This window comes from Tenrec ecaudatus, chromosome X (genome assembly GCF_050624435.1).
Source record: "Tenrec ecaudatus isolate mTenEca1 chromosome X, mTenEca1.hap1, whole genome shotgun sequence".
NCBI lineage: Eukaryota > Metazoa > Chordata > Mammalia > Afrosoricida > Tenrecidae > Tenrec > Tenrec ecaudatus.
The window spans coordinates 11,600,476-11,620,630 of NC_134548.1; the positions used below are offsets into that span (position 1 = coordinate 11,600,476).

At 46.3% G+C, this 20,155-nt stretch overlaps 1 protein-coding gene across 2 annotated transcripts in view; it reads right to left on the reverse strand.

Moving 5' to 3' along the window:
• Positions 1-20,155, reverse strand: part of PIR (pirin) — a 92,889-nt gene that overhangs the window by 53,736 nt on the left and 18,998 nt on the right. For both annotated transcript variants that reach the window (XM_075539007.1, XM_075539008.1), the window contains exon 4: positions 1,056-1,139. In XM_075539007.1, coding sequence (XP_075395122.1) covers positions 1,056-1,139 — 84 coding nt within the window. The remainder of the gene's footprint in view (positions 1-1,055; positions 1,140-20,155) is intronic.

Below are 20,155 nucleotides of genomic sequence, written 5' to 3' on the forward strand. Positions count from 1 at the left end.
GAAGTGAGCCAGGCAGGACTGGACATGCAGACAGGACTGGAGAAGCCCAGGGCCAAGGCAGTTAAAATGAAGGCTTCGGCCAGACCAATAGGGGGCGCTCTGGAGCTGGGCTGAACCTTCAGAAAAACAAAAGCTGCTGAGTCCCTTTTGCTGTTGAGTCCATTGCAACCAGTGGCAACCAGTGTCAGGGTAGAATTGCTTCATGGGGTTTTCCTGCCTGTCATCTTTGGGGCAGGGGGGGAGAGATCGCCAGGCCTTTCTTCTGGTACTCCCTCGCTGCTTAGAGAGTCCCTAATGCCTTCACTGCTGCGTGGATGCGTCAGGCAGCCAAACACTCAAAAAGTAGCTAGCTCTCTAGAGCTGCCCATCGGGCACTTTTGTCTGAAGGTAGCTATTGGTGTTCCTGGAAGACTCATGCTTCCATGTGAAGCTCTGCCATCTTCCCTGCACAGTGCATCCCACCAGACACCCCATCAGCCCTCTGTGACCTCAGATCTGAACTCAGTATAGCCTTCTCACTTGGCCACAGGGGTCCTGATGATCCAGTAGTTAAGTGCTCAGCTGCTAAGTGAAAGGTCAGTGGTTCAAACCCACCTGCTGCTCCGTGGGAGAAAGGGAGAGCAAGCTACAACACTGCCCAGCCCTGTGCCAGTGAGTGGAGGAGCAAATGGAAGATAGGTGGGGACTGTCCCTCGAAATGAATCTGGAGAAATATCACACAAAGACTGGCTGGGGAAGCTCGAAGGGGGCTGAGGAGGCCAGGGAAGTGTGCGAGAGGAAGCCGACCAGAGGTGTGGGAAGGGTCCCAGGCCACGTGGAAGGTGCAATAAGGAGGGAGGGGAAAAAAGGGTAGAAAGGACTCAAATAAAAAATGTTTGGGAAATGATGATGGCAACATATGTACAAATAGGGCTTGTTTCAATGGATGTATGGGATAAGAGCTGTAAGAGTACCCCAATAAAATGTTTTTTTTTTAAGAAGAAGAAATAGGGTAGAGAAAGTTAGGAAAGGGCAGGACCCACTGGGCACACCACCCAGCAAGTGCTTGACCATACCTGCAGGTCTCCTGGGTTCAAGGTACCAACGTGTCCACAGAAGTCTTCATGGGCCATACTCCCCCCTGCCAGCAGGTATGAGACCTTTATAAAACACACACAAAGACAATAGGTGTCAGTTGGCTGTGGAGAACTGGTCAGAAAAATGTCTAGAGCAATTCAGAACATTGAGAACACGGAGGGGCGGAACCTCAGGGAAAGGGCTGTACTAGCCCAGACAATGTCACTGGACCCCAGGCGGCTTATATAAAAAAAAGCAAACAGAAGTGAGAAAAAGCAAGGAAACACACAACCAAGAAATGGGCCCTTCTGCCAGGTACCCACCTCTATCAAAAAGGAAAAATCCCAAAGAGGATTTTTAAAGACCTTTCAGCATGAGAAACAGCCTTCTTTTTATCTTTTTCTTTTCTTTCTTTTTTTTGGCTCTTTTACAGTGATTAAAAAATAGTTTGGAAATATGAGAAAGTAGGAAAAATGTGCAGTGTGTATTAAATGAGAGTGAAGGGAAAGAAGACTGAATCAAGTTACTCATTTGAGGCCGTTGTTTTTTTGTGGGTGAGAAAAGCAAACACCAAAAGTAAAACAATCCAAAGAAAACACAGTCATTAGAAAGGGCCACCCCAAGGCTCTCTGAACCGTATGCATGTGTGTTTTTTACACAAATATTGCCATGTATGTCATGGTTTTATTTTGTAATTAACCATAGAGCAATAATATATTGATTTTTTAAAAAGAGTAAAACAGAAAAATAACTATGGAAAGGTTGTTATAAGTATTATTAACTCTTGGCCCCCAACCCTTGTGTCCCTAAGCCTCACCTGGCAGCAGAAGGGGGAAGGGAGCAGTCAGCTTCAGCTGCCCTTTAAGAGACAGGTTCTATTCAGGAGCCCTGGTGGCTTAGCGGCTTACACTTGAGCAGCTTGAGTACACAGAATCCACCAGCCGCTTCTCGGGAGAAAGCTGTGGCTTTCTATTCTGTAAAGAGTTCCAGTGTCTGAAACCCACCGGGGCCGTTCTACTCTGCCTATAGGGTCACTATGAGTTGGCATCGACTGGATGACGGTGAGGTTGGTTTGCTTTGATGAGCCTTGGTGGTGCTGTGCATTAGGTGTTTGGCTGTCAACCATTGGTCAGCAGTTCAAACTCACCATCAACTCCTCTGGAGAAAGATGAGGCTGTTTGACACCCTCCCCGACCAACCAGAAGATTTATAGACTCAATTCACAGACCACACTTGGGATCAATAAAGCCTTTCCAAAATCTCTTCTCTATGATAGACAGCTGTTCTGTTAAATAAATAATGCCTGGAATAAGTAAGCCTCCAATTAAGCAAATGGAGGTTTGTACTTTTAATGCTTTCAGAATAATGAGTGGGTTTCACATTTCTACTCTAACACAGAGAGGGGGTTGCCAGGAGCTCAATGGCAACAAGTTTGAGATTGATATTTACTGAACTGGAAAAGCTGGCCCACACTCCCCTTTCTACCCTGGGTACAGTTCAAGGCATCTGAGCTGAAACCAAAAGGAGGGATAGGCTACCTCCTTCCCCTAACCCCCCTTTTCCACCACCTATGGCCCCTGCAATAATGATTAGTTGGCTCTGGCCATGAGATTGCTCAACTTCCATGCATCTTGGATCTCATTTGGAATGGGTGGTCCATTGCACTGCTGGGCTGGCACCCTTGGACAGACACTTTTCTATTGCGATAAGCATTTTCTATTTCCCACTTGCCCATGATCAATAATCACCCACCAGCAGCAACCACCACCAAAGCCAGCCAGTCCCAGAATGTCTAGCTCATCGTCTCCTGGTTGTGATTATTGAAGTAAATGCTGGTCCCATTTTTAAATGCAAGATAGAAACTGGGCTGACAACAGCTCATCAGTTCGGTTTCTATCTTCTCCATTTGGCATAACATGAACATTGGTGCGAAAACCTGTCTACTCTCATAGTGTCCTAATAATGACATTAGTATTATGATCATCCATGATATTCTTTCTCTTCCCAATCTTGGTTTTTCAAGCTGAAAATAAAGCAGAGCCTATGCAAGACTTTCCCTCAACACAGGGCAAGTCAAGTTATGTTACTACAAAGACATACAATCAGCCCAATAATCTTATTAATAAGGGTAACAGTACCATTTCCCCAGGAAGTTTTTGACAATGACAAATCCCTCACGTACAAGGATTCAGGTTTACTTGGTAAGAGTGGGGAGTGGGAGACAGGGCTTTGGGATCTTTTTTTTTAACTTCTCTTGTCGTATAGAAGTTCTAAACCTAAAAAAGACCAGATTGCTCTTTCCAGGCTCTAATACATATCTCCCCATGAACATTTCACTCATTTCTGTCTGTCCACATGGAAAACGGCAGGACAGCTGCAGAGAGCTGTTGTCAGGCTCTTGCAGGCAGTACTGAAAGCCAAGCTCTTCTGAATGCTCATGGGTGGATGGATGTCAATCATCTGAAAAATGGCTCTGGCACATATGAAGCTGCCAACACGGGGTTGAATTTGACGCCAGGACATCTGTATTATTCTGGGTAAACTAGGGAAACAAATCCACAGAAACTCATATATGTATAAGAGAGTATATAGGGTATATGGATATAAATGGTAAGTGTACATTCAAAAAGCATCCCAAGCCCACAAGTCCGACTTAGCCCATATGTCCGACACCAATCTACAAAGCCCTCCTTAATCTCACAAAACACACACAATGACGCCAAATGCAAGAGGATCACAGACCAGGGGGTAGAAAGCCTTTGAATCCAGTGAGCGTGTAAGCATCTCAGAGCGTCTAATCATCTCAGGGGTCTCCACGCCAGGTTGGCACAATAAACCTGAACTATCTCAATACCTTTGGGGGATCAGGGAGCTTTTGACTAATTTTCCCCAAACCACACTTAACGCAATGAGTCAACTCAGTGTCAGGTACAAATCTGATCGCTTATTCAGAGTGCGGTGCCTGTCGACATGGCAAGTGCAACGCCAAGGAACTCTATGACTGTGCCTCCATGTTCCCCTTCAAGCCTGAAATGAAACTCATTCCACGATTCAACTTTTATCCCAGTGAAAAGCAGGCCTATAAGATGGACACGAACGCCAGAGAGGTATATCCTCCTTAGAACAACCAACCACACGAGACTGACAGGCCATAAGCTCCCAGGAAGAATTCAGCCTAGAAAACCCTATGAGGCAGTTCTACTCTGTCCTACAGGATTGTGTGCAGTTTGATTTTTAATTTCTGCATCCACCACATCCATACATTACCATCCCGTTACTATAAAACCATCCTCTTTTTAAAAAGACACAATAGTCTAAGGAAGACATGCCTTTTGAATGATATCCTATCCCAGGGGTCAAAACACTGTGAGCTGTTTCTGTGGGACTCATGAGCTGAGAATGGCTTTTACATTTTTCAAGGGTTGGGTGGGTGGGTGGGGGGGAAATCAAAAGCTTAGCAATAGGACATTCAAATTTCAGCCTCCGTCAATAAACTTTCATTAGCAAAGGCCCACATCCATTCCTTTACGGCTTGTCTATAGCTGCTTTCGTGCTTTGACGGCAGGCTTGAGGAGCTGAGCTCCTGAGTCAGTGGCTCATGACGTCTAATATGCTCGTATATGTACGCAGTGGACCTTTTTAGAGGTGTGCCTGGCCCGCATTAGCTGTCGTCAACGGTCCTACTTCCTATGCCAGTGATTGTAAAAACGCTCTACAAGATCGAGAAGGCAGTGAGGGGAGCACCGTCGGGAGGTCAGAACATCGTAGCTCGAAAGGGCAGCATTTTCCCCAGTGACAAAGCTCAGTGGATGGGACAAAAGAAGGAATGCAAAGTGGAAGCAGAAGGAGGAAAGAGGGGCAGGTCCTGCTCCATTGAGAGGATAGCAAGCAAGGAGGGGGAAGAGAAGGTGGCTGAATACCAAACTGATGATCTCATCTGTAAACCTCAACCCAATTCCCAAGAAAAAGTTTTCCAAAGGCTTCAAAAGATAGAAGTTTCCCTCACTTTTTTCTCCTTCCATGGTGTGGGTGCCCTCTTTGCCATGGTAGTTGGAAAATAAGCGTCACTAAGAATTCTGAATGAAAGAGAAGTCTGATCCACAAAACATGCACTTAATCTAATGCTTCCCATTCCCTAAGAAAGCTTCACACCATACTTATGTTCGTGTTTGGGGAAACAAAACAAAACATTGACACTTTAGTAATTGTTATTTATTATTCACCCTTTATTTTGACAAATGATATAAATGCAAGAAGCCCTGGTGGTGTTGGACCGTTAGCCACAAGGTTGGTGGTTCAAAGCCATCAACCACTCCACAGGAGAAAAATGAGGTTTTCTGCTCCCGTGAAGACTTACAGCCTCTGAAATGCACAGTGGTGTTCCACTCGTTCTATAAAGTCACTATGAGTCAGAATCAAGTTGATGGTAATGAGAATTTTTGTTCGCTTAGTTTATAATACTAGACTGAGACATATGGATAAATTACTGCCTGCAGAGGATTATGGTGGGGGTGGGGTCTCAAGTTGTACTTCCAGTACTTTTGAGAGTTGACAAAATCCAGATGGTTTTTGCGGGGCGTTGCCTAATCACAAACACCTGGAGCACTGCCGGGGGTGGTTGGGGAATGGCGCGTGGGATGTTTAAACTCAAAAATTGCTGCGTGTAATCAAGTCAGAGACTTGTAATATGAAACAGGTGTTGCTGAATGGACTTGATCAACTTCCTGATCCCGCTTCTTCCTTCCCTCCTGGTCCTTGGCTTTCCAGACATCTTTCCTGTGGGCAACGTTTTCTTGTCAGTTCCTCACAACAGCAACAACCTACTGCTGTCGAGTGGATTCCAATTCCCTGCAGGACATAATGGAACGGCCTCAAGGAGCTAAACACGAGTCTGGAAGAATTACAGTCCAAGATAGGATCAGATCTGCATTTTCTCTTTCTTCCAGGATGGTAATTGACACACGGTCTCATTCGACATGATCAAGGCAGGCCTTGTCTATATTAAGGAGGAAAAATACTTTCCTTTCCCTTAGTTAGTGGCTATTTTTGCATGGTAGCTGGGTACGAAAAAGAGGAAAACAAATGTGATAAAAACATAAGTTGAGGTCGGAGCTGATTGAGAAGCGATGCCAGCAAGATGTGCTTGGCATAATGGAAGCTGCTAACTGGTTTTCCAGGAAAACATCACGTCTAAAGCCACTCGTCTATGGACCCAACTCTTACTCAAATCAGTTCAATGACTTAAGTGAAACCTGGAAAAACACAAGAAGTGGACTCAGCCACTGCTGCCCCACAGTCACAAGGGGTTCTAACAAAAACGTGCTTTTGATATCCAGTTAAGTGTTGTTATTAGGTGCCTTCGAGTGCAGTCAATAGACCTGTTGCTCTCCCCTGCCACCACCCTACAAAGGAGACCAAGTGTCTGGGCCCCCCAGCACATTGCCCGCTGCTGGCCATGGTCCTGCCTCAGGGAACTTCTCAGGCTTGGGGCCTGAGATGGAAATCTGTTGTTAAGGTGCCGTCAAGTCTTGGGGAGGGTCTTCCACTTTTTGCTGCCCCTCCACGTTACCAAGCATGCTGTCCTTCTCCAGGGAGGGTCTCTCCTGACAAAGTATGTGAGATGAAGTCTTGCCATCCTCGGCTGTAAGGAGCATTGGGACCGTACCTCTTCCAAGACAGATCGGTTGGCTCTTTTGGCAGTCCACGATACCTTCGGCATTCTTCTCCAGCACCACAATTCAAATGCATCCGTTCTTCTCCTGTCTTCCTTATTCAATGTCCAACGTTCACATACCTCTAAGATGATTGAAAATACCATGGTTTGGAGCCGGCGTACCTTAGTCCTCAAAGGAGCATCCTTGCTTTTCAACACCTCAAAGAGGACTTAGGCAACATATTGACACAATGCAATGTGTCCTTTGAGCTCTTGACTGCTGCTTCCATGAGCATTGACCGTGGATCCTTGACAACTTCAATATTTTCTCCATTTACCATGATTGTACCTCTTGGTCCAGGGGTGAGGATTTTGGTCTTCATGACATTGAATCATAATCCACCCGCAAGGCTATACTCCTTGATCTTCACCAGCAAGTGCTTCAAGTCATTCTCACTTTCAGCAAGCAGGCCTGTGTCATCTCCATACCGCAAGTTGTTCCTAACAAACCCTTCCTCCAATCCCAGTTCTTCATAGAAGCCAGCTTCTCTGATGATTTGCTCAGCGTACAGATTGAATCAGCATGGTGAAAGGGTACAGCGCTGATGCTCACCTTTCTTGATTTTAAACCGTGCAGTATGCCTTTATTCTGTTCCTACACTTGCCTCTTGATCCACGTAGAGGTTTCAAGCCAGCACAACCAAGTGTCCTGGGTTTCCCATTCTTCTCAAGGTCACTCAGAGTTTGTCATGGTCCACACAACCAAATGCCTAAACAATGGCACGTCTACTGGAAATATGGGTCTTGCCATGTCCCAGTTGTGAGAGGTGGAATGAGTCTTTTGCCTGCTTGGGCTGTTTCTTCATATACAAAGAAACTACGTCAGAGATACTGCACAGCCAGCGTCATGGGGCTCAAGGCAATCAGGCGACTCTCACCTTACCACATCTGCCACATTTCTGCTGACTGAGATCTCACTGGTGGTCTGGTAACAGGTCCAACCCGGTACTTGCTGGGACATATATTCCTCAACACCTTCTGGGCCCACCACCTCACTTCATTCAGGTCTCTACTCAACTGGCAAATCCTTAATCCAAACAATGAAACCCATTGCCACAGAGTTGATGCCAACTCACAGTGAGTCTGTCGGACAGTGTAGAAGGAACTGTTCCCTCCGGATTCTGAGACTGGAAATCTTTGCAGAAGCAGACTGCCTCATCTTTCTCCCACAGAGTGGTTGCGAGGTTCAAACTGCTGACTTCGAGGTTCGCAGCTCAATTTTTAACCCACAACGCCACCAAAGACTGAGAGCGGACTGAAAGGAGGCCCTGCGTAGTGGCGCCAACAGAAGGTCCCTGGGTGGCCTAGATGGTTTGAGCTTGGCTGGCTGGTAACCCAAAGATTAGCAGTTCAAACCCACTCAAAGGCACTGCAGAAGAAACAGGCCCGGGAATCTGCTTCCATAAAGATTACGGTTACTCTAACATACATGCTCTCCCAAATCACAAGTCAACCACAAAGGCAAACTCAACAGCCCCTCCTTTCTACCTTCCAGCCCTGATGTCGCTCTTCTTCCTAGCATTGCTCCCTAAGCCAACTGAAAGGTTTCAACAAACCAAGGAAGCATTGAAAACACTCGGGAGAAGAATGTTTGGAAATGGAGTGTGGCAGCAATTGGACAATACTGCTTGATGGGCTTGAACTATGGAATGATATATCTGTATTAACTCCCCCCCCCCAATGGTTTTGAAAAACAAAATGAAGTTTGGAGGACAGTTACGTGGCTAAATTGAATGAAAGAGATTCATAGTTGTATCCATTCCAAAGAAAAGGGAACCAACTGAGGGAATTACTGAAATTAGCAAACAATATCGTCATTCATATCTCATGCAAATAACATTTTACTGAAGATAATTAAACCATCGTTTCCGCAGTACATCCACAGGAGCTGCCAAAAATTCCATCAGGATTCAGAAGAGGTAGAACAAGGGATAACATTGCTGACAACAGGGGGATCTTGGCTGAAAACAGAGAAGACTAGAAAGATGTTTACTTGTGTTTCACTGACTATACAAAGGCATTGAACTCTGTGTATCACAACAAACGATGGATAACCTTGAAAAGAATGGGAACTCCAGAACATCATGGATCAAAAGGCAGTCGTAGGAACAGAATGAGGACCGACTGCATGGCTTAAAATCCGGAAGGTGTAGGTCAGAGCTGTAGTCTGTGCCCACACTATTATTTGCTGAGCAAATAATCGGAGAAGCAGAATAATATGCAGAAGAGTGTGGCATCAGGATTGGAGGCAACCTGCGATATGCAGATAACACCACCTTACTTGCTGAAAGAGAGGAAGATTTGAAGCATTTCAGTGATAAAAATCAAGGATTGTAGCCTTCAGTACAGATGACAACTCACTGTAAATAAAACCCAAAACTTCACACCCGGACCAACAGGCAACATCACGATCAACAGAGAAAGGTTGAAGTCAAGGATTTTATTTTTCTTGGCTCCACAATCAATGCTCATGGAAGCAGCAGCCAAAAAATCAAAGCGCATACTGCACTGAGCAAGTGTGCTATCCAGGACCTCTTTAAAGAGCCAGCATGTCACTTTGAAGGCTAAAGTGTGCCTGCCCCAAGCCTTGGTGTTTTCCATCGTTCATAGGCCTGAAAACGTTGGACAATGGATAAGAAAGACCCAGGGAGAAGTGATGCATCTGAATGATGGTGCTAGCAAAGTATGCTAAATGTATCATGGACCGCCAGAAGAGCAAACCAATATGTTTTGAAAGAAGTACAGTCAGAAGGCTCCTTAGAAGCAAGGATGGCGAGACTTCATTTCACATACTTTGGACATGTTCACAGGGGAGGCTAGTCACTCCCAAAGAACATCATGCTTGGTAAAGTGAAGGGATAGCTTGATGAAGTGAAGGGATATTAAGACAGTCAAGGAGATGGACTGACACAGAGGCTGCAACAATGGGCTCAAACATAATGACAGCGGTGTGAGTACGGTGCAGGACTGGGCAGTGTTTCAGTCTTTTATTTATGCAGAGTCACTATGCAATAGAACTGACCTGACGGTACCTAACCACCACCTCTACCACCACCTCCACCACCACCTCCACCACCACCTCCACCTCCACCTCCACCACCACCACCACCTTCACCACCACTTCCACCTCCACCACCTCCACCACCACCTCAACCTCCACCACCTCCACCACGCAGCCTGGTTTAGTTTCAAGGCTTAAAGAGTTTCTCCTATTATTATTGCTGAAAATAGCATGGCTTTACACGATCAATTGGTACCATTCATAACGACAGCGTAAACATGCTCAACTGTTAACCAGAGGGCTTGAGGCTTGAGTCTACCCAGAAGAAATGCCTGCTCCTCCGAGTCTGTGGAAGCTGCCACTGAAAACCCTGCCATGCTCAGTTCTACTCTAACATATGAGGTCGCCATGAGCCATAGAAGACTTGGTGTGAACGCCAACCAAAACCAAAGTCACTGCCATCAGGTCAGGCAAGGCTGACGTGGTTTCCAAGACTGTAACTACTGAGGGGAGGAGAAAGCCCAGGTTTACTCCCTCAGAGCTGCTGGTGGTTTCAAACTGCTGACCACGTAGATAGCAGCCCAATGGGTAACCCCAACACCATTAGGACTCCCATGGCATGATCGGGTTACTATTAAGAAGAGCAGAGCAAGAACCTAAAAGCATCATTTTCTGTCTCGGAGAATAAAACTATTTTCATGACTCCAGACTGCCCTACAAATGCCAGCCTCATCTTGGCAGTGATATACGTGTGACGAGCATCGTGTTTAGGAGCCCAGCTCGGCCAGCAGCCAAGACTTTCATATGACGACTTTGTCAACTGGCTGGCTGGCAATGAAGTAGGCTTGGTGCTTCCAAGGTGAGGAAGAGTTGTTGCTAGAGGAACAGGGAGCTGCATGACCCCAAGACCGGGTGCGGGGGGTGGGGTGGGGGGGCTAGGAATCTCCTGAGAGGTGGCCATTGAAGGTGTTTACCTAACAATGTCTGATTTCAGATGCAAGTCTTCACAAACTGGCTTGGAAGCAATTGCTTGTCCTTTTCGATGTGTGTGTTGCTCTCATTCGCTACAGTCTCTCAACTCATACACTCATTTTCTTCTCTCTCTGAGTAAAATGCCTGCTTTGATCACGGCCATCTTCCTGAAACTAACTGCCAAGCGAAGCCAAATTACCAACTCCCTGGGAGACTTCAAGGTGTTTCCAAAGGGCCTGGGCCAGGGATACCCCTTGCTCATCACAGAGCGCTCAGGAGTCACCCTTCAGGCAGTTGCTTTGACTCTTGGGCCAGTGTGCAGCAAGCAGCCCCGCTTCTTCACAGATGCCACAGACATACGCTGGAACGGTGGCCAGGGTGTGCGTTTCCATTGTTTCAATGTTCTTGTCAGGCTGAAGGTGCCAAAAAGGAATAAATGGTGCGCCAACTTTTAGCACCGCCCAAATGCCTCGCAATAAAGTCCTCTTTCTGCTCCCAGTTAATCGCAGGTCCGGTAAAGGTGGTGAGAGCCAGTACGCCGACTGGGACTACCTTGGTTTTCCATGTCTCACATTTCCTGCCTTTGACAGGCGGCAGTCTGACCACATTTCTATTGCTCTCTAATTGGTGGGAAAGATGCGAGTTTTCCTCCCCTGACAGGTTTCCACCTTACACAGGTTCTGGCTTTCCTTTGGGGTTAGTTAGTCCCACTCTTGCTTTGGAGTGCCCTCTGCTGACCCAAATGATCAGAGTTCATGGGTCCCCCCCCCCCTTAGCATCCTGACCAAAAACAAAACCAGTAACACCCCCCTGATGTTGTGCTGGTTCCGAGTCCAGCTGTGATCCGCGTGGTCGACAGTTCAAAACCACCAGCAGCTCCTCAGGAGAAAGAATGGACTTTCTACTGCCGTCAACAGTTGCAGTCTCAGAAACACAAGAATTGTACCAGTTTTACAACTATTTTTGGTAAATCAACAATTTCTTTTAAAAAGAATACTTTTTTCCAGCCCTCAAAAAAAAAAGGAGCAACCTTTTCATAGACTCTGTAATTATATAATGTTGTATTGCTCCTTGAAGTCCCAGTGACCTTCCCCAGCTATCCCTAAAGTCAACCTCATTGATACCCATGGTCTGTTTGCCAGCGCTAAGAACCCAATCTTGATGCCTTGCTATTTACTATAGTTCCAAAGGTATTTCTATTTCATCAGGTGGTCCAGATCCATGGATTCTTAGATCCTCAGTTTCTTCCAATCTGTGACAAGCTTTTCATGAGCTTGGCCATTTGAACAAGTTCCTAGTCACGTAGCTTCTACCCAAGCCAAATTCATTGATGGTGAGACCATTCCCACTCGTAGCCAACTGTCACTTCTCCCTCAGAGTGGCCGGTGGGTTCGAACTGCCTACCTTACAGTTAGCAGCCCACAGTTAACTTACTGCAACCCCCAGCGCTCCTTCAGGATGTTATAGTATGCTCTTCTATCGGGGGATGGAGGCCAACATTCAATTGTGCATGTAGAAGGGGAAACATTCTCTATTCTAGCAATTCGCCCCTGTCCTATAGGGTCACCGAGTCAGAATTGGCCACAACGAGAGTGAACTAAAGAGTAAATTTTCAAATAAAATAGATTTCAATCTAGGACCGATTACTTTGTTTATTGCCCCTCTCTCTCTCATATTGACTTGCACAAGACAAAATGCCATTACAAACTCACAGTTTACCGTCTCAGAAACACAAGAATTGTACCATTTTTACAACTTCTGGGGGGCAAATTTAAAATTTCTTTTAAAAGAATCCCTCCCTCACTCCCTCCAAAACCATTTGACTACTTAAGTACCCTAGGAATGCAGTAGTCTTAGACATGCATGCTTTCTGATGGTAATCAAAATCGATTTAGCCTCTGGGATTGTGGCAGAGTGTGTTGAGAATCTCCCCAGACACCTTTAGGAGAGCATTTCAACTAAACAGCTACTTTTCCTGATGTGATCTCTGCTCTGCTGTTGTTGTGTTAGGTGTCAACGACTCATAGTGACACTGTGTACAACAGAAGGAAACACTGCCTAGTCCTGTGCCAGCCTCCCGATCGTTGTTGTGTTTGAGCCCATTGTTGCAGCTGCGTTGTCAGTCCATCCTGTCCAGGGCTTTCCTCTTTTTCACTGCCCTTCTACTTGACCAAGAGACCTGGGTTTCATTCTTTGTTGTGTAACATTCTAAGATGTTTAGCCGTATCCTAGCCATCCTGCCACTAGATGGCAGTAGCGTCCCATCAGTTATGACCAAACCACAGCTATACCTGCCCCTGTGTTCTACCCAGACTCCCTCTTTGAGGAAGTAGAAACCCTGTCTTTCTTCTGAGCCAGTGGTGACTACCAGCCACAAATGCCTCCAAACTCAGAATACCAAACTAATCAATGTCTTCTCCTCGCTATCCTATAGAAGAGAGCATCAGGACTGGACGGGGGCTCGTTAACAAATTACAATATGCAGATGATACGATCTTGCCCGCTAAAAGTGAAGAGCAGGAACCAAGTAATTATACAGTAAGCAAAGTAAGCATGTACTTAGCCCATCTACACATCAGGGGCACCAGTTCTCCAGCCAAAAAACCCAGAGGTGTCAAGCAGGCAGGACACCAGGAAAGGCGAGCATCGCCTTGGCAGGGAACTGGCAGGGCACAGCATGAAAGGGATACCAGCTCCAGTGCATGAGAACATGCCAGCTGGAAGTACAGTTCACACGGGGTCACAAGGAGACCCTGCACCAGGCTGCTTAAGCTATGCAGCCCCCTAACCCCTCAACACCCCCAAGGGCACCTGTCTCCCACGGGCTCCCCTTAGTTAATCATGCCTCAGTACCTCTGTAGGTTTCTTAGGAGTAGACTGCTTCTAGTGTAATTCTGGCTATAGTCGTCCAATAGGCAACCACAGCCAACATGGTTGGTTGCTGGGCAGGCATGGATTCTAGTAATAGATGTCAGGTCTCCCATCTATTGTGAGAGAACCGGCTTTGCACACCCACAGCTGCTGATCTGGGGACCTCAGCCAGGAAGACCGGCAGTGATCAGCATCACGACACAAACACAGGCTATGCGCTTGTGCACGTCCTAGTACCGCAGCCCTTGAGGACTCCAGTGACTTGCACAAGCAAGGCAGCGTGAATAGGTGGACCACTGCCATGGATGCAAGCAAGTGACTTTCGGAACTGTATAGCATTCGTGTGCAGAATTCTGCCATATGTATTGTAAACTCGAACATGTATAACTTTCTATCTTGACAATGTTCGGCATACATGTGGATTGGATTTAGCAGACATTTAATATGGGTAGTCATGTAATGTAATCGGGGAGCCCTAGGGGCATAGTGTTTATGAGTTGGGTTGTGATCTGAATGGTTAGCAGTTCGAAACCCAGCAGTTCTGTGTGAGAAAGACTGGGCTTTCTACTCCCATAAACCGTTTCAGTCTCAGAAACCCACAGGAAGGTCGCTATGAATCAGCATTGACTCAATGGCAGTGAATATTCTATTTCCCATGTCCCTTCAGACTGTTTTTATTTTTTTTAAATGATACTATTTAAAAAGAAGTTACATCATAGACAGCTAAGACACAAATATACATATGCCAACATGACTCACATATTTCACTTGGATACCTAAGTAAGCAGAAGAGGTGGGCACCACAGATGGGGTTTAGGACCCTCACATGCCTTAATGCAACCATAGTGAACAAGACTTCCGGCACTTACTGAGGAACATCAAAAATGACAACCTTCAGTATGGATTACACCCCAACAACTGGATCCTTACGTCTGAACCAATAAAGCAACATCGCGATAAATGGAAAACATATTCAAGCTGTCAAGGATTGCATCTTGCCTGGATTCTCAATCATGAAGGCAGCAGTCAAGAAACCCAATGATGGCTTGCAGGAGACAAATCCGGTGCATGAGACCTTTATAATGTATTAAGAAGCAAAGATGTCACTTTGAGGGCTAAGGTGCGCCTGACCTCGGCCATGGTATTTTCAAATGCCTCCTATACATGTGGAAGCCGGACAAGGCAGAAGGAAGATCGAAGAAGAACTGATGCATTTGAAGTATGGTGTTGGTGAAGACTATTGAATATACCATGACAGCCAGAAGAATAAACACATCTATTTTGGAAAAAGTACAGCCAGAATAATCCCTAGCAGGAAGGATGCTGAGACTTTGTCTCACGTACTTTGGACACAATAGGAGGAACCAGTTCCTGGGAAAGGGTACGAAGCTTGATAATGTGAAGCGTTAGTGAGCAGAGGCACCATCTCGGTGACTGACACCGGGGCTGCCACAGTGGGCTCCACCCTAGCAGCCACAGGAGAATGACGCGAGAGGTGAGGACATGCATAAGGGAGCTGGGGGCTGGAACGGACGGCATGGCATCCAATGACAACAAACCTTTTGTTGTTGTTGTGAAACAGTCATCAATTTGATTTCGAGTGACAAGAAAACACAGAACAGCAGAAAGACGTTTGGAAACCACATACCCGATAAGGACTTAGCAGCTAGAATATTTTTTTAAACTACAGTAGCTGCATAATAAAAGGGCAAGTAACCAAAACGGGACAATGCTTTTGAAAAGACAGAAATTCAAATCACTACTACAGTTAATAGCTACTGGAGTCTCTGGGTGGCGTGATCAGTCAAACACTTAGCTTCTGACCAAGATTATCCAGAGGTACTGGGAAGAAAATCCTGCGGTGATACACTTCTTGTTTTGTTTTTTTTTTCTTTCAATTTTATGGGCACTTAATCCACATCATACAATTCAATTATGTCCAGTACAATTGTACAATTTCAGAACATTTCCTCTCCCCCCACCCCATGACTAAACTGTCTTTAAAATGAGCTGTGTGATCACATTCAATTCTAGTGCTCCCTCCCGCTTCCGCCTTCAGTTTCCTCCCCCCAGGTCCCATCCCTCTCCCCATCCCCTCCTACATGGCCTGCAAACCCTTGCATCAGTTCTCATCCCTAGGCATCTACTTCGGTGCTTCACAAACTGGGAAACGCAACAGAAACAATAAAGAGAGAAGGCAAAATGATGGATGAGGGTAACGAGTGTACAAATGTGCTTTATACAATGGATCTATGTATGGATTGTGATGAGAGTTGTATGAACCCCCAATAAAATCATTAAAAAAATGAGGTGGTGAGGACAAAACAATAGCACTATAAAGAGAAAACGGCCATGAACAGGAAAGGAAAGACCGCCATGAAAATTTTAAAAGCCAGGAACAAGCAAGAGATCCTTGCACCTAGCGCAAGTTCAGGTTGGGTCTAGAGGGAGGTCAACTGGCCCAGTGTCAAGTGTTGTCCAGCATCATCAGGACGACAATGATCTAAGTTTGACAGTCAGGCTGTTCGAGACCCTTGCCTGTGGCTAGAGGGCATCTGCCTGCTCTGCTTAATCGGACTGGAGACTCTGCAGCTGGGTTTGAGGCTCCCTCGGTCTTCCACAGCCCTTCCACAAATTGGGGTTTCACAAAGTAAAGCTCAGAGACTTTGCCCTTCGTCATATCTGAATGTTGTACTTGGCAACAAATCTTTACAGAAGCTGACGGCCACACCCTTCTCCCATGGTGTGGCTAATGGGTTCAGTTAGCATGTTGATCACTGTGCCCCCAGGACTCCTCCTATAAATGTCTCTAGGCAGAGTCAAATATCCACTGGGGACATACACCCACCAACCAGACCCACTGCCATCAAGTCCAAATAGCGAACCTCTAAGCAGCAGTGGGGAACCTTCAGCTCCAGGCCTGAGAAATCAATACCAGCTAAGAGCACTCGCCTCACCGAAGACAAGCAGTTGCAGTCATCGCATTAGGGGTCAGCTAATGAAATATTTCACCAGTGTAGCCCTCAAAGGTTATAAGTATCCAAATGGCCCTTGGCAGAACAAAAAAGGGTCCCTACCTCTGCTGGGCAGCATTTCCAAAACTGTCTTTCTCTTGAAGATCAGCTCATGGGTTTGAACCATGGACCTTGAGATTAGTAGCTCAATGCTTATCCTACAGGGCCAGAGCCATGTCCTTAAACTAAAAACTCGCAATTCACTGCCATTAAGTCACCAGAGTAGAGCACTAGGTTTGTAGAATGCTCCAGGTTCCAGTAGGAGCCCTGACTCTATTTTGAGTATCCACGCGATTCCGTGTCCATTGAATTCTTTCTGCCTATTGACGGGCAGTATGCGTAGCTCAGGCAGAGTGCTTTTGCCTCGACTCCCCAGGCCAGCCCAGGGAGGAACATCATTGCCTTCTGGGTCTTGCCTGGATCATGAACTTGATGAGAACTGAGTACTAGGGTCCGTCTGGTCACAAGTCATACACTGAGCTCAGAGGACCCAGAAGCAATCCGGTATGGATCTCAAGCACGGTCCTTTCCCCAGGGTCGGTCCTGCCGCCAACCTTGAACGGGTGCTGAAGTTCCTTCATTTTCCAAGCTGTGGCTACCAACTCTTTGGACACCATTATGGCTTCCTGCTGATGGCCTCCCCCTCTGGATGATTTGCTTTTGGCCTGTCTCTGTCCTGTTTGAGACCAAATAAAGGGCTCTTTATGAAATATATTAGGACTGGGGGTGGGCTTTTAATCCCATATAAGAGTACTGAGCTTAATGCGGCTCTCCTACCCGTACCCTGAGCCTTAATTCAATAATGGTATGCTTTAGTTTTGAACCTGCAGCGTAGACTAGGAAAGCCCACTCTGTGAGGGAGACAGGAGGTTTGAATCCGGTTAAGTGTTGGATGTGAACCAGCAGGCCAAGCTCCCTCTCTCCCTCCCCAGGGCGCTGCTCCAACATTGCATGCAAACACTGCTGGCCACCCACCAGTAAATACGCGGGGGGGGGGGGGGGATGCTCTGCTGGGCACACCCTTAAAAACAGGGTGGTTCTGTTCTCCTGAATAAAAATCAAAGAGCCTGCCCAGACTTGTAGTGAAAAAGTTAACAAAGCCCTTATCATCATGACAAGCATAAAGCTTAAAGGACAAGCCTGCCCCAAGATGTCTCTCAGGATGACTTTACCCCTAACAATCCAGAACCTGAACCAAGCAAGGGGGACCGTCGGTCTAGTCGCTCCAGGACTGAGTGGTTTCTGGATGGGGGAGGGGAACGTGTTGAGAGGCCTAGAACTGGATCCTTCTCAGGGTAGGCGAAGGCTGTATCAATGGGCTGGGGACTCTCAGCACCTCTTTTTAGAGTTACCCTGGGCCTCAATGTGTTTTGCCTGTTGGGAAGACCAGTCTTGTTGCCCATCATTTGCAACTGCCCTCAACAAACAAGATACCAGGATGGACCAGACGGACCTAACTACAAAATTCACCCTTTTCTACTCAAGCCTTTGGAAAACCATCCTCCCCAGACTTCAAAGCCTCATCAGGTCTTTCTTCCCTAGTTTGGAAAAGACTGAGTGCAGGAGGGAGTAGGGATACCTCACCCCAACTTCCTCCTGCCTCCATTCTCACTTGTTTTAACATCCAAACCAGCTATCCAAATGGAAGCGTTCCCTTTAACAAATGATTAGCCATAAGCTCAGTAAAATACACTTCTCACTCCTATTCCTCTCGTAGAATTATAATATCTTTGGTTTAAAGAGCTGAAACTTTAATCTATATTATCCAACTGGTAAAATTGCTTTAAATATATACAAAAAATACAACTCCCGGCCATCGAGTCAATTCTTCCTCCTAGTGACCCTATAGGGCAGAGTGGAAGTGCCCCTGTGGGCTTCCGAGATAGTAACTATTTACAGGAATAGAAAGCCTCGTCTTTCTCCCACGGAGTGGCTGGTGGCTTTGAATGGCTGGACTTGTGGTTAGCAGACCAACATCTAACCAATAGGCTACCAGGGTTCCTCTACCAGGAGACATCAAAATGTTTGTGAAAAAAATGAGATTAGAAGATAACGGCAAATCTCCACGAACTTTTGGAAGCCCCTTGGTATGTAACATGTTTGCCGATTCACCATGCCTCAGGTGAATGGCAATCCCATTAATTATGTTGGACAATGTTTACATATCAATTTCCATGTCACATACATCACTCATTTCAGGATGTTACAGAAATGGAGATTCTGATTGGACAGAACTAGGTGGACTTGAGATCCTGGGTGGTACCTCTGCTCAGTCATGGACCACATTAGAAGTAATACGAATCTGGCAGAACAACATTCTCCACGTTACTCTGATCACAACGTTATCGCTCCTACTCAAGCAGAAGAGCAATTGTGAGGATGGTACAGGACTAGGCAGTGTTTCCTTCTGTCGTGCATCGGTTCGCTGTGGGTCGGAACCAACTTGATGGCAGAGAACAATGCAACTAGCCTTTTAAAAAGTGAGTGTGATCCAAAGATGACAATTACAAAATTCAAGTACGGCGAAGAGAAAAGTATCAGGGCCAGAATTATGAACCCCCAATTTATGGAGGGCTGTGGAGAACAGTGGGAGCCCCCAAACCCAACCAAAGAATATCTAGTAAGTCTGGGTCACTGACAGATCCGCTATAGCCACGGCAAGAGGCCCAAACAGCCTCACTATGAGGCAGAGACAATCGGAATCTTGATTATGCTGAATCAAGCATGGTACTCCGCCAGTTTGAAATTGTTCTGGGTGCAAGTATCTCTTCGTTGTTCCAGACAGAAATTTCTTCCCTGGTGTTTTGAATGTTGATGGGGTTCTTCTCCCTCTCATGCATTGTTTCTATTTGTGTCTTTATACTATCATGATCTTATTCTTACCACCTTCGTGCAACTTGTTTTCCATTGATTTCTGTGGGGTTTCCCAGCGGTGAAGCACAGGAGTGAATGTATAATAATAATAACTGGTACAAAGTGTTATGGGAATGCAGGGGTGGAAGGTGGGCAGTAGGGAGGGAAAGGGGACTTGGGGAGTGGATAATGAGAGTGGGAAGGGGGAGGGGCCACTAGAACTGATCATAATTGCACAACTCCTTTTGAAGATGATGTAACCATGGAGGGCAGTGGTGCTCCAAGATAGATACGGTGGTGTAGTAATTATATAATCTGGTGTCACGTTGAGGATAAAGAGTGTAGGGGTGGAGTCTAGGCTGTCAATCAGGATATAGTCAATGAAATCTCTGTGTGGGAATGGCCTTCCCCTAAGAATTCTGGGAATTCCTGAATTTTCCTCCTTGGATGTGGGAGACATTTTTCTTGGCTCACTACCTGCGAGGCGTTGCAGCTGACAAGACACATGGAATTACGCTAGTGCCCTGAGCTGGGAAGCCACATGGACCTACCCCGATGCAACCAGACCTCTAAGAAGCCACGTAGAGACTCCTGCCAGCACTGAGATGCTTACAACGCCACTGGATCCAAAGACTTTCTACCCACTGGCCTGTGATCACCGTGCACTCTGCGTCA